Consider the following 13,757-nt stretch of genomic DNA (forward strand, 5'->3'; position numbering starts at 1 on the left):
AACACCCTTTTATAGGTCTCCAGAGGTCCTTTTGGGTCTTCCATTGACAGAGGCTGTCGACATGTGGTCTCTGGGCTGTTTGGCTGCCAAGTTACACCTGGGGATTTCGCTGTTTGATGGGGACAATGAGTATGACATGGTAAGTATATTTGCAGTATTTGTAGTTTACTTCATTCTTTTCTTTGAACTTTTCTGCAACAAACTTTTTGGTGAATATTGTGATGTGGTGTTTTCTTTACCTACAGATGAGGAGCATTGTGGACCTCCTAGGTCAACCTCCAAATCGAATGCTGGATGCAGGAATAAATACGAAGCAATACTTTAAGAAATATATGTGCACAGGGAATCGATCATGGAAACTAAAGGTATCTGTGGTAGTTTGTCTAAGATATTTCTTACGGACTCTAATTTTTCCCCAAATTAATAGGTAGGAATGTTTATTTTGTTGTCATTAACTCCTTTTCTGTTATCTGTTTAGAAATGCCACGGAACAACAGGATGTCATTTTCTGGATTCTCTGGATGACATTTTAAGCGTAAGTTTTAATTTGTTATTCACATCAATGTAACAACGCTTTCTTAATAGCATAAAGAATATATTTACAGGGTAATTAACTACTTTAAATCAATTTTTATTGTTCCAGGACATGCCTACTAAAGGCAGCAAAAATCTAGGACTTGGTCTTTTTGTTGACATGCTAAAGAAAATGCTTGACCTAGATCCTGCTACGCGCATTACCCCAGCTCAACTGCTGCAACATGGTTTTCTGACAAACACTGAGTAAGTCTACACAAAGGTCATTCATTTCAGTCCTAAAACCTTTGATTTATCCATTTAAATTTTTTTTTGCAGGATTGCAGATAATTATTTAAGTCAAGTATTTGTTGTCTTGAAGGGTGGGGACTACTTCTGAAGAGCCAGAGGTTACTGCCAACCAGGAAAATGGACAGACGTTGCAGTCGCAGTGTGAAACCCCCCAGAAGAACCAAGAGAGCCAATTAAAAACAGGGCAGAAAAGAAATCGTGACTCTAACGATGACGACCCAACTTGTCAAGATTCCAAGCGGCCTAAATTTCAATCAAGGGTGACACCAATGACGGACACACAGATAAATGTTGTTAATTCCACTGTTCAGAGGAAGCTGCCTGATGGGAAGGATGGTGAGCCTCATTGCTCCACCTCGATGGCTGTGCCCAGGTTCAGCCAAAAAGTTTTGAAAAGAAGAAGGAAATATGCAGGCAGTAAAGGAGAGAAAAAGTAACAGACTCCCTGAATACATATGTTTGGGGTACAGTCCCATCTGGTCTTTCAATCACATATTCACCCTGAATTACAATAAAGGAAGCTGATTTCATTATTTTAAACATTAGTTTCTGGGTTTTTTTTCAACACCATAAAATGTTTACAGAAAATCAAACAACAAATTGGTGCATTCAAATTAATATAATTATTATTTGGGAACCTATTCCCTTGTTTTGTTGTGCCTGAGGAAAAGTTGACCGATTTTTACTTTGTCCCATTTACTCTGCCTATTGTTGCACACAAACCTGGAGTAACAATATTTAATATGTTTTTTCAAATATTTTATTCCTAGAAGATAAAAACATTGCAAAACAGACAGGAAACAGCTAATAACTGCTAAAGATATGTTTGATAAAGATACACAGGATATCCCCAAACTACTTGTATCCAACTATTTTTAATTAATCCTGCACAATCATCAACACAATCATCCTTAGCAGATGTATGTGTTGCTCTCACCAGTGTTTTCAGTGGAAATCAACATAGTAATTATACAGAAAATAATCAACCGGTGTTTTTTTTTTTCATCTGCTACAATAAACTTGAATCTGTACATTTTCCATCCTTGTGAGACATCCCTATCACAATTAACGTCACCCTCACATGGACACGGAAGAAATTTGACAACCAACGAACCAATCAATCTTTTTTTATATAGCATCTGTTACAATCAAAATTGTTTCTAGGGGCTTTACAGAATCCCAGGGCCTGACCCCAACAAGCAACAGTGGCAAAGAAAAACTCCCCTTTAACAGGAAGAAACCTTAAGCAGGACCAGTCTCATGTAGGGGGACCCTCCTGCTGATGGCCGGCTGGGTAGAGCGAGAGGAGAAGGGGGAGGACAGAGAGAGGAGAGAATAGATAGAGAACATAGGAACATAGAGATACATTAATAGCACAGGCTGCTGGTATAAGAGTAGAGTGGGTCAGCAGGGTCAGAGGTCGGCAGGCCAGCATACAGCTATAAAGGTGACTAGACCTGTTGATGAATACAGGGAAGGGGGGGGTGGGGGTGAGCAGAGAAACTCTATAAGAAACAAATCAAATCAATCTTTATTTATATAGCGTCTTATACAATCAAAATTGTTTCAAGGCGCTTTCCAGAATCCCAGGGTCTAACCCCAGACAAGCAACAGTGGCAAGGAAAAACTCCCCTTTAACAGGAAGAAACCTTGAGCAGGACCAGGCTCATGTAGGGGGACCCTCCTGCTGATGGCCGGCTGGGTAAAGAGAGAGAAGGGGGAGGACAGGTAGAGGATAGAATAGGTAGGAGAGGAGAGGAGAGGAGAGGAGAGGAGAGGAGAGGAGAGGAGAGGAGAGGAGAGGAGAGGAGAGGAGAGGAGAAGTAGAGTGAAGGGGAGGTAGAGGAGAGGAGAGGAGAAGGAGGAGGAGGGTAAAGAGGAGAGGAAGGGAGAGGAGAGCAGAGGAGAGGAGAGGGAGAGGAGAGGCACAGAGCACAGAAATACACACAAAAAGACGATATACAATCGTCAAACAACATCATCAATGATCGAGAGGAGAGGAAGCACTGATCCAGTGGGATGACAGAGGCCTGTCAGGTGATAATGTTTCTGGACCCCGGCAATCATTTTTCTGTCTAGGACAATAAATGGAACTACAGAATTAGTGACAATAAGCTTTTTCAAGGGGGAAGATTTTAAGTTGATCTTATCTTAAAGGAGAGATGGAGTCAGTCTCCCGTACCTGGACAGGGAGCTGGTTCCATAGCAGGGGGGCCTGGTAGCTAAATGCTCGGCCCCCCATTCTACTCCTAGAAACTCTGGGAACCACAAGTAGACCAGCATTCTGAGAGCGGAGCGGTCTATTGGGCTGGTAAGGTATCACTAGCTCCTCCAGGTAGGATGGAGCTAGGCCTCTGAGGCCCTTAGAGGTCAGAAGAATTTTTTTTTAAATATTCTAAATTTAATGGGCAGCCAATGAAGAGACGCCATTACAGGAGCTATGTGATCTCTTTTGTCAATACCTGTCAGAACTCTAGCTGCAGCATTTTGGATCACCTGGAGGCCTCTTAAAGAGGAGTTTGGACACCCTGATAATAAAGAATTACAATAGTCCAGCCTGGAAGTAACAAAAGCATGGACTAACTTTTCAGCATCATGCCGCGTCAGTAGCTTCCTGATCTTTGTGATGTTCCTCAGGTGAAAAAAAGCACTTCTAAAGACTGTTTTAATGTGTGAGTAGAAGGACAGATTTTGATCAAAAGTTACTCCTAGATTCCTCACAGAGAGACTAGATGTTAATGAGATACCATCTAGAGTGATCATGTGATCTAATCTATCCCTGAGAGGTTCAGGACCAAACACCATGACCTCAGTTTTTCCTGAGTTAAGGAGGAGGAAATTTGAAGACATCCAAGACTTTATGTCTTTAGGACAGGACTGAAGCTTCACTAACTTCTCTGTCTCCTCTGGTTTCATGGATAAATAAAGCTGAGTGTCATCAGCATAACAATGAAAATTTATCCCATGCTGCCGAATAATGTTCCCTAAGGGAAGCATGTCCAAGGTGAAGAGGATTGGTCCAAGTACAGAACCTTGAGGAACCCCATGGCTAACCCTACTGTATGAGGAGGGAACGCCATGGACATGAGCAAACGGGTATCTATCAGATAAATATGATCTAAACCAGTCTAGTGCTGTCCCTTTAATCCCAATCACATGTTCCAGTCTCTGTAACAGGATGCTGTGATCAACTGTATCAAAAGGAGCACTGAGGTCCAGCAGAACCAGCATAGAGACCAGTCCATGATCTGAAGCTATAAGAAGATCATTAGTAACTTTAGGAAGTGCTGTTTCTGTGCTGTGATGAGCTCTAAAGCCTGACTGAAACATCTCAAACAGGCTGTTTCTCTGCAGGTGCTCACCACAACTAGAGTCACCACAACCTTCTCAAGAACTTTAGAGATAAAAGGAAGGTTGGATATTGGCTTATAATTTGCTACCACATCAGGAACCAGTGATGGGTTTTTTAAGCAACAGCTCATATTTTTTAGATTCACTTGAAGAAGTTTGAGCATTGTCTCATAAATAGACCTTATAGCAAACTGTCCACTTTTGTCAATTGTTATTCTAATTCATATGTAACTTAGTCTACTATGCAGCAACAATTTCTTTTGGGATGATACATTGCTCCCACCCTGGCAGGATTATTTGCACAGGACTGTTAATTATTATTAGAATAATATTGGGATTATTGGAATCTCAACCTGTTCATTTAAATGTTGTTACAACACAATGACAAGGGTTCATTAGATTAGTCTGTTGAGGAATGTAGAGACACTCAATTTGAGAAGTAAAAGTAAAAATTCACAATCTGTAAACTCAAATAAGCTCAAACGTATGTAGGTAACAAAGCATACTAAATAGTTACGACGGGTGAAGGAATATTGAAGACAGCCAACTAAGTTGTAACGCTTCTAAAAAAGTGAGAGTAACTGTAGCACCAGGTTCGTGTGCTCATTTTTAAAGCACACATGAACACGGGCCTTTAAAAAAACTCCTTTTGATTCTACGGAATGATTTAAGGACGGACCACCGAAGCGTCAACTTGTTTTCTGTCCGACAAGAAACGCTGCCGTAGTGCGCACTCGTCGAGATTGATATAGTTTCGTTTTATTTTTGTAGTTGTGTTATAAATACTTTTGATGGACAATGAAGAGTGCAAAGACACGCAAGACAAAGCTCCGTCGGTTGTTGACCGATATTACACACGATGGTACAGAGCCGGTAAATATCGCATTTAAATATCTTCCGCGGTTAGCTTCTTGGTGGCTAATCAAGCTAACAATTAAGACCATAGGAGGTATAAAATGCTAGTTAATAAAGAGGGTCGAATTTTTCAAAATCCTTTACTTTATTACATTTTGTTTATTCAGATATGAAGGGAAAACCGTGTGAGGACCACTGTATCCTGCAACATTCAAACAGGTAATTCAATGAACACCAGGTGATGGTAATTAATGATCATAAAAGGCTCGAAATTGTAAAATCAAATGAATTTTATATTATGACTATTTGTTTTGGAGATCACATTTGAAGTAAATGGCACTGTTGCACTTGAGTGCCATGGAAATTATCGTGTGATTTACTACCAAATCCTTTACTTTCACCTGTGGCCTTGGTCGTATTGCTTTCATAGGTACATGTTGAGTTTTACGCTTTATTTGATTTCTCCACAGAATTTGTGTCGTCACATTAGCAGAATCTCACCCAATCCTCCAGAATGGAAGACAAATCAAAAGCATAAACTATCAAATCAGTAACGGCTGCAGTCGCCTGAATAACAAAGTATCTGGCAAGTCCAAGAGGGTAAATACATTACGAATGATGAGGCTAGAATTGACCTTTATCCTGTGCCTGCAGAAATGTGAACGTCTGCGTGTTAAAAAGCAAAGCTCTTGATTTCTATTTCTCTTCTTTATTTGCAGGGGGGTCAATTCCTCACTGATTTTGCCCCTCTGTGTAGGATAACATGTACAGATGAAAATGAGTACACAATCTACAGGTGAGTGCATTCCTCAAATGGACATTTGTTTGTGTCTTCAAACCTATTTAGTCCAGTCAAATTATTGAAAAATATGTCTCTCGAGCTGCATCAGAGGACGTCTTCTTGAAGTCAACGAGGCTATTTTAGAAACGCCTTCGCTCTTGCTGCAAAAGGTAAAAGCATCTACTCAACAGTCTTATTGTCCTGGTATTCACAACTAAACATGTATGAAATTTTCCTGTCCATAAATATTTGTTTATTTTTGGAATATCCTGCATTCATGTTTCAAGCCTGTTAAAGCCTGCTCACCTCTTAACTGAAACACGAATGATCTAATGGTTTCGTGAAGCATTTTAACGTGGTTTTGTCTGTGAATTGTGCATAGCCGTCCACCGATGGATACATCGCTGTCATCCTTCCAAAGTTTGAGGAGAGTAAGAGCATCACAGAGAACCTTCTGAGCAGGGAAGAGTTTGAAAAAGTTCTCGCCAAACGTGCTGCTTCGTCGCAGCTTTCTTGACGGAGGACCAAAGACTTTAGTTCTCTCGCCTGGATGGAAGAAAACTGAAGACATCGAGCAAAGAAATATTTCTTTTTTTAATAACTATAAAGACTCTTGCCTGTAACAGAAGAACAAACCAGTGCCTCTGAACCAGCACGCAGTATTAAGAATGCTTTAATGCCATTAAAACCATCAACTCTTATTTTCTGAAATGTAAATAAACACAATCATCATTTAAGAAAAATATGTTTATTTTTTTCCTCACTTTTATTAACCATACAATTTTCAAAAGAATAGATGGCCCAAAACTAGATCTGATTCATTCACATCTGCTGTACCACTACATTACCCAGCAGACCTTGCTGCTCACCACAGCATAATGCTTGTGATTCATTTAGTTCCGTCATTATGACAACTATAGTACCATTCATTACATTTTCCTTTCAGTGTATATATGTCTGTGTTTCCATATAAATACATCTTCCTTTTTAATAATATATGCGCTTCAAGTACCATTTTATATACCATAATATGAATACACAGTGACCAACCGGGAAGTTTCACAATGATAGTCTTCATAACAAGAACACCTCAAGGCTTTGTTGTACATTTATGTGCTAGTTTGTATTTATCTGTCATTAGTTTTGTGAGCCAAAACGATAAGACACAGAATGATTTACTACAACTACTCGGACATTAAGATTCTGAAGAAATCAGACGTTTCCCCCCATTCATGTACACTGGAGGACCAAAAGCTTTATCACTGTAATGAGTAACAAGTGGACTTCTTATTTGGCGTTGAACTGTGTTTTTAAGCATAATTGTGGCGATGGTTCGGTCATGCCAGAAATGGAGGAACGGCTGTAGGATCGTGGTTGATATTTTACACAACACCTGCTTGCGTGACAAAACGATGAGGCACTGACCCAACAAACACAAGGATTTGGTGGTGATGGCATCATGCGTGGCTGTTTTATTTAGCTGCATCACATCTTTTTTTTCTCGTTTAGCATTACACCACAAAGCAAGTTTATATTATCGAGGCACGTGGTGAAGACGTGTATGGCTGAGCTGAGCGACAGGAAGGTTTGCTCTTGATACCTGTCTACTTTATCGACTTCACGTTGAAAGAAGTGATGAAAATAACGGAATTCGGGTTTGTGTCGACCCCCCAACTCCCTCTAACTGTGATTGTCTCCATCTTGTGGATGCTGGTCGGTGCAGTGGGCGCCGTCCTCGGCTGAAATCTCTTCTAATCACTCAGACAGCAAACGCAAACTCCCTCTGACAGCCACCGCTAACCCGCCGTTTCAGCTCGCACTGGTGGGTGCATGGAGATGAGGGGCTTGAGTGGTTCTCACACCACGTGTCCTCTGGAAAATTTTGGGCTGGGGGCAGCTCCGCGTGGAACCCGGCGACAGGGAAGAAGATGGCCTCTGGGATCTACTTGCTCTCCAGCAGGTTGAGACCGGCCATGTGCTGCTCCAAGGACCTGACACCAAAACCGTTGCCGTTCTTGCTGTTGAGAGCCCCCTCCTCTCTGTCGGCTGCAGAGGCTTCCTGCTTCTCCTTCCAGTCCCGCGGGGAACCCAAGCTACTCCTCTCTGACTTGTGCTACAATCACAGAAAAAACAGAGAAAACCTCAGGGGTGGAGCTTGCCTTCACCCATATGCAGCTGAGATAGGCCCCGTGACCCCGAAGAGAAGCCAGGAGGATAGTTTTACCATTTGGAAAACAGAGAGATCTATGTTTAGCCTGCAAACTTAGGTCCAGTGGGGGTCAAAATGTCTTAAGTAAATGGCCGTTAAGGCTGTGCATGCAATTCCGTGAAGCCGATGCTGTGCTGTCACCTGTCTGTTGAGCTTGTTGCAGAATGGGAGGAGGGAGAGAACCACAGTCAAGATATTTCTGGTTGTCTGAATGCACAAATCCACCTACAGAAAGACAAAAAAAAAATCCATGTGAGGATTAGGATTGAAGGCGTTCTATCAGCAGAAATAGAACAGATTCATAATAGTGTTTTTGTGAGCGTGAGACGGGATGGTGCCAGCAGTTCTGATCAGTTCTCTCACTTCTACTATCAGCTGTCGCTGCTGACATGGACCCCAAGGTGGGGCCGGAAAAAGGAGTTAATACGTGTCAGAAGGATAATCACACATTAAGCCTCCATCCGTGTGTCTGATGCCAATCTTTGCCTTTATTACAAGATTATTCATTATGATTTATTCATCTGGAGCCGTGGGATCGGATTGGCCCTGATGAATGGCGCAGATAAGATCACCCGTGTCACGCCACTTGTGTCACCCCGTCCTGCGTAAACAAGCCATCCGCTCGTGCAGTGCGTGTACCTTCTGGAAGGTGGCAGTCTTTCCCTGTGCCGGAGTCTTGGCCCCCGTCTGCAGTTGTTGGCACAGCACCGCCAGCTTCTCTATCTCTGTCACCACTGAAGACTTTTCCTCATCAACCAGCTGGAACAGAGAAAAAAGCAGAGCAGGTGATGCCTTTCAGGATAAGAGGGAAGGAGCTATCCGTGTGTGTGTGTGTGTGTGTGTGTGGAGGGGGTGGTGTGGTCAGACGCAGACAGGTTTACCGGACTGGATTTATAACGCTCTTGTTCAGATATTATTTATGAAAAGGGTAAAGGAGGGATGAAATAAATTCCGATTTAGTGTTGTTCGCTGTAATCCATCAGCAAAAGCCCGGTCATGATCTGCCGCTTAAGTCTGTTATACCGAGAGCTAATCCTCTCGCTCTCAACCCCGCCGGATGTCAACCTATTTGGTGCCACTGACGACAGAGCCGCGCTGACAAAAACGCATAAATCAAAACCGCTCAAGCTAATTGACATGAATGGCGGTGTAAAACAGGTGTGCGGGGACGGTGAGGCGGCCGGAATACATTAGCGCCGGTTTGTTTGATGTAATTAATGAGAAAGCGTGAAGAGCTCGACCTCCCGATTATGGATGGTCGGTCAACTGACCCCCCCCCCCCCCCCCAACTGAACCTACGTGGCGTCAGACACGGTGTTGACAAATGGCAGTCATTACTGGCCGTCAGAAAAAGCCCATTTAATTAAACTTGGAGGCAGAAGTTGGTGGAGGGCAGGAGGAAGGAAGCCACCGAGGGTCTGTTTGTTTGCTGGGGCTCAACACGGAGGGGAAAAGGTGTGTGTGTGTGTGTGTGTGTGTGACAGCCTTAATTTCCTGCTCTGGCTGTGTGATTTATAAGGCAGGTCTGGCGCTGAGGCGTGCCAAACTGGATTCTACGGGTCTGTGTGTGTGTGTCAGAGGCACAACAGTGAGGAGTGTGGTTTTTTTACCTGGGTGGAAAAAGTGCGGAGCGACGAGCACAGCTGGAGTCCCTCTTCAGAGAGAACCTTAAAAAAAAGTGCCCAGAAGAAAAGATGAAAAATACACACTTCTGTTCCCCTTTCAACAGGAAGCCGGCTCGACCTTAACAAAGCACACTCCAAAATGTACTGTTTTTCTTCTTATCACTACCCATTCCCTTTTTCCCTCACTCGTCCCTCTCCTCTTATCTCCCTCGCTCAGCCAAAATGGAATAAATCTCTGCTGACATTTTGAGTCATTTGCTCTACAAATTACTGTGCATTATTGACAATGACACCAATTTACCAGGATACACACCTTGTTTGGTTTTATCTTGTGTGCGTGAGGTGGAACTATATTTTCATCAAACAGGCGGCCACTAGCTGTACTATCAGCTCTGTGGAGCTGTCAATCACTACTGTGACCTAACGGTCGGCTGCCTTTCGGGTTGATAAGTGGACGTACCTCTGCCTGATGAAACAGATCCAGCGTTGTTTTCAACAGACCCTCCCCTCTGAAGAACCCATGGCAGAAAGAGAGAATGAGGAAGGGACACACGGACGACAAGAACTCCCAGACGGATCACACTGTCCGATGCCCGCGGACTCATTCAAGCCCACGCGTGCAGATGCGCGTCGTTACCTGGTGAACAGGTGCATGTTGTAGGCCATGCTGGCCAGGCTCTGGCTCTGTCGGACCACGTCGTGCTCCTGCTCCTCCCATTTCTCCACCTCCGTGTCCACGTCTGACGACAGCAGTCGCAGCTCCAGACCCAGTTTGGCTATGCTGGTCTGCTCCTGCTCACACCCACAAATGGTTAAGCTAACAAAACAAATGTGAATGTACTGTATGCTAGCAACTCTCTCACTCGAGCCACATTTGACATAATCCTCCTTCCTGTGGTGACACCTCAAACAAAACTCCCAGCTGGGAAAAATGAGGCTTATTATGATACAAACGACATCAGTTCTGTTTCTACGCGACACGCAGCTTCCCAGAGATTAAGTTTCTGCTGTCGGAGGGAGCTACAGGATGAGATGTGGTGCATTGTGCTGAAAGTCAGGGGGCTTCTGGTACCTCTGCATCCAACTTGACAGCTTTGGCAGGCTTCATGTTAGTGAGCGGGTGTTTCTGTGGGAACCGGAGTAGCGTTGTTTAGAGGATTACAAACCGCCGGAGCGATGGAATATTCATGAGGGTGGTTGGTGGGATACTCACCCCGGGTCTCGGAAGAGACAAATAGGGTCTTTTGTCTCCTAGGGTCAAAGAGTTATGGTTATTATCTGAATACAAAGTTACAAAAAAAACACTATCACAATCGGTGGTTGCTTTTTTTTTTACTTTCACAATGTTGGAGGCAGGCTTTTTTCTTATTTGAGCTCATATTTCTGTAGATTTAGTGAAAAAATAAGCATCTGACAATGTGATCCGTTCACCCTTTTCGGAGATGGACTTCCCAATATTTACTGGGTCCTATTGTGAAGGTCACATTCTTGAGGGACATCATGTCCTGGAAAGGTGTCGACATATTTTTAAAGCCCATCTTTAAAGTTATTCAAATTGACAGGGGACATTGTGACAACGTCCAACTCGAGTAGGCACCCAAATTTACACGCACGCAAAAGCACCGAGCCACCAAGAGAAATGTGAGAGTTCTGGACTGGCTTTTATTTCGGTCCCTGTGAAAGGCATTGTTGCTCCTCACAATAACACCTTCAGAGTGTCAGCTGACTGGATAAAGACGCACCTCGCCTGCCTTCAAAGATGTCATTGATCTCCCTCAGCAGCAGGGCCATGTCGCAGAGCTGCGACTCCCACGCCTCGCAGAACACCTCAAGGTTCTCCTTTGCGATCTTACTGGACGGGTGGAGGGCGAGGGTCTGGACTGCAGAGATGATCTGAGGAGGAAGATGAAGAACTATTTTTAACCACCGCCATCAGAGTTAATGATTGACGGGAAGAAAACAAGGTGTCATTTTTGGTGTCTCTTTGGTCTGAAGCTTTCTTATCTGGAGGAATGACTGGACCACTTCTGTGGTGGGAGATTGCTCTTTTCTGATCAGCTACTTTTAGGAATTTTGGTATTTAGTTTACTCCACTCATAACAGCCATTAGGGTTAAGGGTTTATCTGTCTCTTGCGTCTCTAGGAGCCGCGTTGCTGGGGTCTGTAATCGCTCATCTTCTGCCGGAATAAGTTCCCGTGAGAAAAAAAGAGGGCCGCTGTTACGCCGCTGCAGGTTCCTCAGTGTGCCGATTGCTTGCTCATGTGGCACAACGCAGCTCAGATGACCTTCAGCTGGCTTTTGTGGTCATCCTCGAAAATGGCGCACTATTGTGACGGCTGAAAAATGACTGGGAAACTCAGAAAAGTAAAGTGTTCCAGAGAGGAAGGAGGGGTGGGTGTTGTAGAAGGGTCACATGATGCGCTCGCACCCCGCCATCATGTGAGAACAGCCTCGAGTTTAATTAGTGTCTCCTCTGTTGTTGATGGGAGAAGAAATGATGGAGCCGTACAAAGGGGTCATTAAAAACCCTTCAAATATAACGGCTAACAGGGCATTTGAGTGTTTTTACTTTCATATTTAAAACAAAATATAGATTTTACGACACAGGCTTTGACACCCACAAGCACCCGTTGCCCGTCCCCTACAGTGTTGTATTTAATAGGCAATTACCCCCAGGGCCACCACTCTATTACCTTGAACGCACACAGACATTTTGCCAATGTCATCTCAAACCACAAGGTTATTGATTAGCCGACCTTTGAACCTAGAAGTGGAGTCATTACTGCAGAGTCATGCGGGGTCTGACATTAGCACCCCAGGAAGGGAACATGCTGGATAATTACTGGCATGGACGGGTTCCAAGAGCAAATATAATGAGATCTGAGATGGTGTCGTGGGGGGGAGGTGGGGGTGTTCACAGCCATTTTCAATAGTTGACAGGTGTTGGAGGCGTGAGGCAATTTGTCTATTTACCCTTCCTGACACATTTAAGCAGACTATAAGTGAGGGTCCACAGCACTCCTGGTCTAGTCTGAGACTTTATTGACTTTAAGTTGAGGTTACCTGCGGCCCAATGACGTGGAAGGTTTCCTCAGCATGTATACAGGTGATTTCCAGAGGCTCTGAGCCCGACACGTGGTACAACAGCCGACACGTCTGAGGCCAGAAGCAAATCGAAGATGTTCATGTTATTGGTTTCAGGATAATAGTATTATTTCAATTATGCCGTATTTATTCCCGTGTTCATGCTCCTGAGCAAGATTTGGTTCTAGTCAGACGGCGTTTAGACACTGTTAAGTGGAATTCTTCTGCTCAGATTTTGGGTTGCTAAAACACCTACTTTTGACCGATAAGGACAGACAAAAAAAATTCAATTAAAAACCTCATTACGTTTCTTTTTTCCCTCTAAAAGGTGTCATTATCATCGGTGACCGTGCCCCCGCCGCCCCCGCCGCCCCCTGGCCCTCACCTCCACCAGCTGCTCTTTCTGCTCAGTGAGCGTACGTGAGAATTCAGCCACCGCCTCCAGGTTGCCCTCGGCGCCGGCAGCTTTCAGGGCCCGTAGAGGCAGCTGCTCTCCGTGAACTTTGAGCAAATCTGAGGCGCGACCGACTGCCACCTTATGGAGCTGCAGGAAAAGGAGAGATTAGACCGAGAGAGAGCGAGAGACGGAGCGTGGAGAAAACCCAAAAGGAATGGAGATGAGTGAGGGAGCAAAGGTGGAAGAATGACGCTCAGGTGACGGGAGAGTTGAAGAATGATGTGAAAAAGGAAAGAAGTCCAATTATAGTACAATTATTTACACTCAGCGAGCGGGCGGGCGCGGGGGACGCAGCCTGGTGCTCACCTCGCGTCTGAGCTCACTGATGCTCTGGCATGTCTTCAGGATGGCGACCTCCACCTGTTCCGTGGCCTCTTTGGCATGAGCAGACTGCTGCAGGGGAAAGAAATAAAACATGAGGCCCACGCCAGGCTTGCTGCGTCAACGCCAAGTCTGACAGTGCAAACTGAAAAGAGAAAGAAGTCAATGGTCAAATCCAGGAACGAAACTGGCGACTTCAGAGACAGTCGCCGCGGCACATCTGCCCCTCCCCCAGATAACCTTTAACT

The 13,757-nt window shown here is 44.3% G+C and overlaps 2 protein-coding genes and 1 long non-coding RNA gene across 5 annotated transcripts in view; 2 read left to right on the forward strand and 1 right to left on the reverse strand.

The window, feature by feature from the left end:
- Positions 1-476: 476 nt before the first annotated feature.
- Positions 477-1,321, forward strand: LOC115251801 (uncharacterized). Its single transcript, XR_003890341.1, has 3 exons — positions 477-535; positions 644-780; positions 896-1,321. It is a non-coding gene; the product is annotated as an uncharacterized lncRNA (long non-coding RNA).
- Positions 1,322-4,836: 3,515 nt separating this feature from the next.
- On the forward strand, positions 4,837-6,555 carry abitram (actin binding transcription modulator). The gene is made up of 6 exons (XM_003968873.3): positions 4,837-5,049; positions 5,199-5,250; positions 5,502-5,631; positions 5,751-5,827; positions 5,913-5,982; positions 6,195-6,555. The coding sequence occupies exons 1-6, from the start codon at positions 4,968-4,970 to the stop codon at positions 6,327-6,329; spliced, it is 546 nt and encodes a 181-aa protein (XP_003968922.1). The 5' UTR covers positions 4,837-4,967; the 3' UTR covers positions 6,330-6,555.
- Positions 6,556-6,796: 241 nt separating this feature from the next.
- ctnnal1 (catenin (cadherin-associated protein), alpha-like 1) overlaps positions 6,797-13,757 on the reverse strand; it is a 30,793-nt gene continuing 23,832 nt past the window's right edge. For all 3 annotated transcript variants that reach the window (XM_003968825.3, XM_011608878.2, XM_029844885.1), the window contains 12 exons: positions 13,495-13,581; positions 13,117-13,275; positions 12,711-12,803; positions 11,389-11,539; positions 10,860-10,897; positions 10,719-10,772; positions 10,284-10,438; positions 10,107-10,155; positions 9,632-9,688; positions 8,661-8,780; positions 8,163-8,246; positions 6,797-7,925 (listed from right to left, as the gene is read on the reverse strand). In XM_003968825.3, coding sequence (XP_003968874.2) covers positions 7,755-7,925; positions 8,163-8,246; positions 8,661-8,780; positions 9,632-9,688; positions 10,107-10,155; positions 10,284-10,438; positions 10,719-10,772; positions 10,860-10,897; positions 11,389-11,539; positions 12,711-12,803; positions 13,117-13,275; positions 13,495-13,581 — 1,218 coding nt within the window. In that variant the 3' untranslated portion in view covers positions 6,797-7,754. The remainder of the gene's footprint in view (positions 7,926-8,162; positions 8,247-8,660; positions 8,781-9,631; positions 9,689-10,106; positions 10,156-10,283; positions 10,439-10,718; positions 10,773-10,859; positions 10,898-11,388; positions 11,540-12,710; positions 12,804-13,116; positions 13,276-13,494; positions 13,582-13,757) is intronic.

The sequence above is a fragment of the Takifugu rubripes genome, chromosome 12 (genome assembly GCF_901000725.2).
Source record: "Takifugu rubripes chromosome 12, fTakRub1.2, whole genome shotgun sequence".
NCBI lineage: Eukaryota > Metazoa > Chordata > Actinopteri > Tetraodontiformes > Tetraodontidae > Takifugu > Takifugu rubripes.

Coding starts and splice junctions, on each gene's coding strand:
- abitram (XM_003968873.3), top strand. CDS start 4,968: ATGGACAATGAAGAGTGCAAAGACACGCAAGACAAAGCTCCGTCGGTT. Junction 5,251..5,501: donor ATCCTGCAACATTCAAACAG/GTAATTCAATGA, acceptor ATTTCTCCACAG/AATTTGTGTCGTCACATTAG. Junction 5,632..5,750: donor TATCTGGCAAGTCCAAGAGG/GTAAATACATTA, acceptor CTTTATTTGCAG/GGGGGTCAATTCCTCACTGA.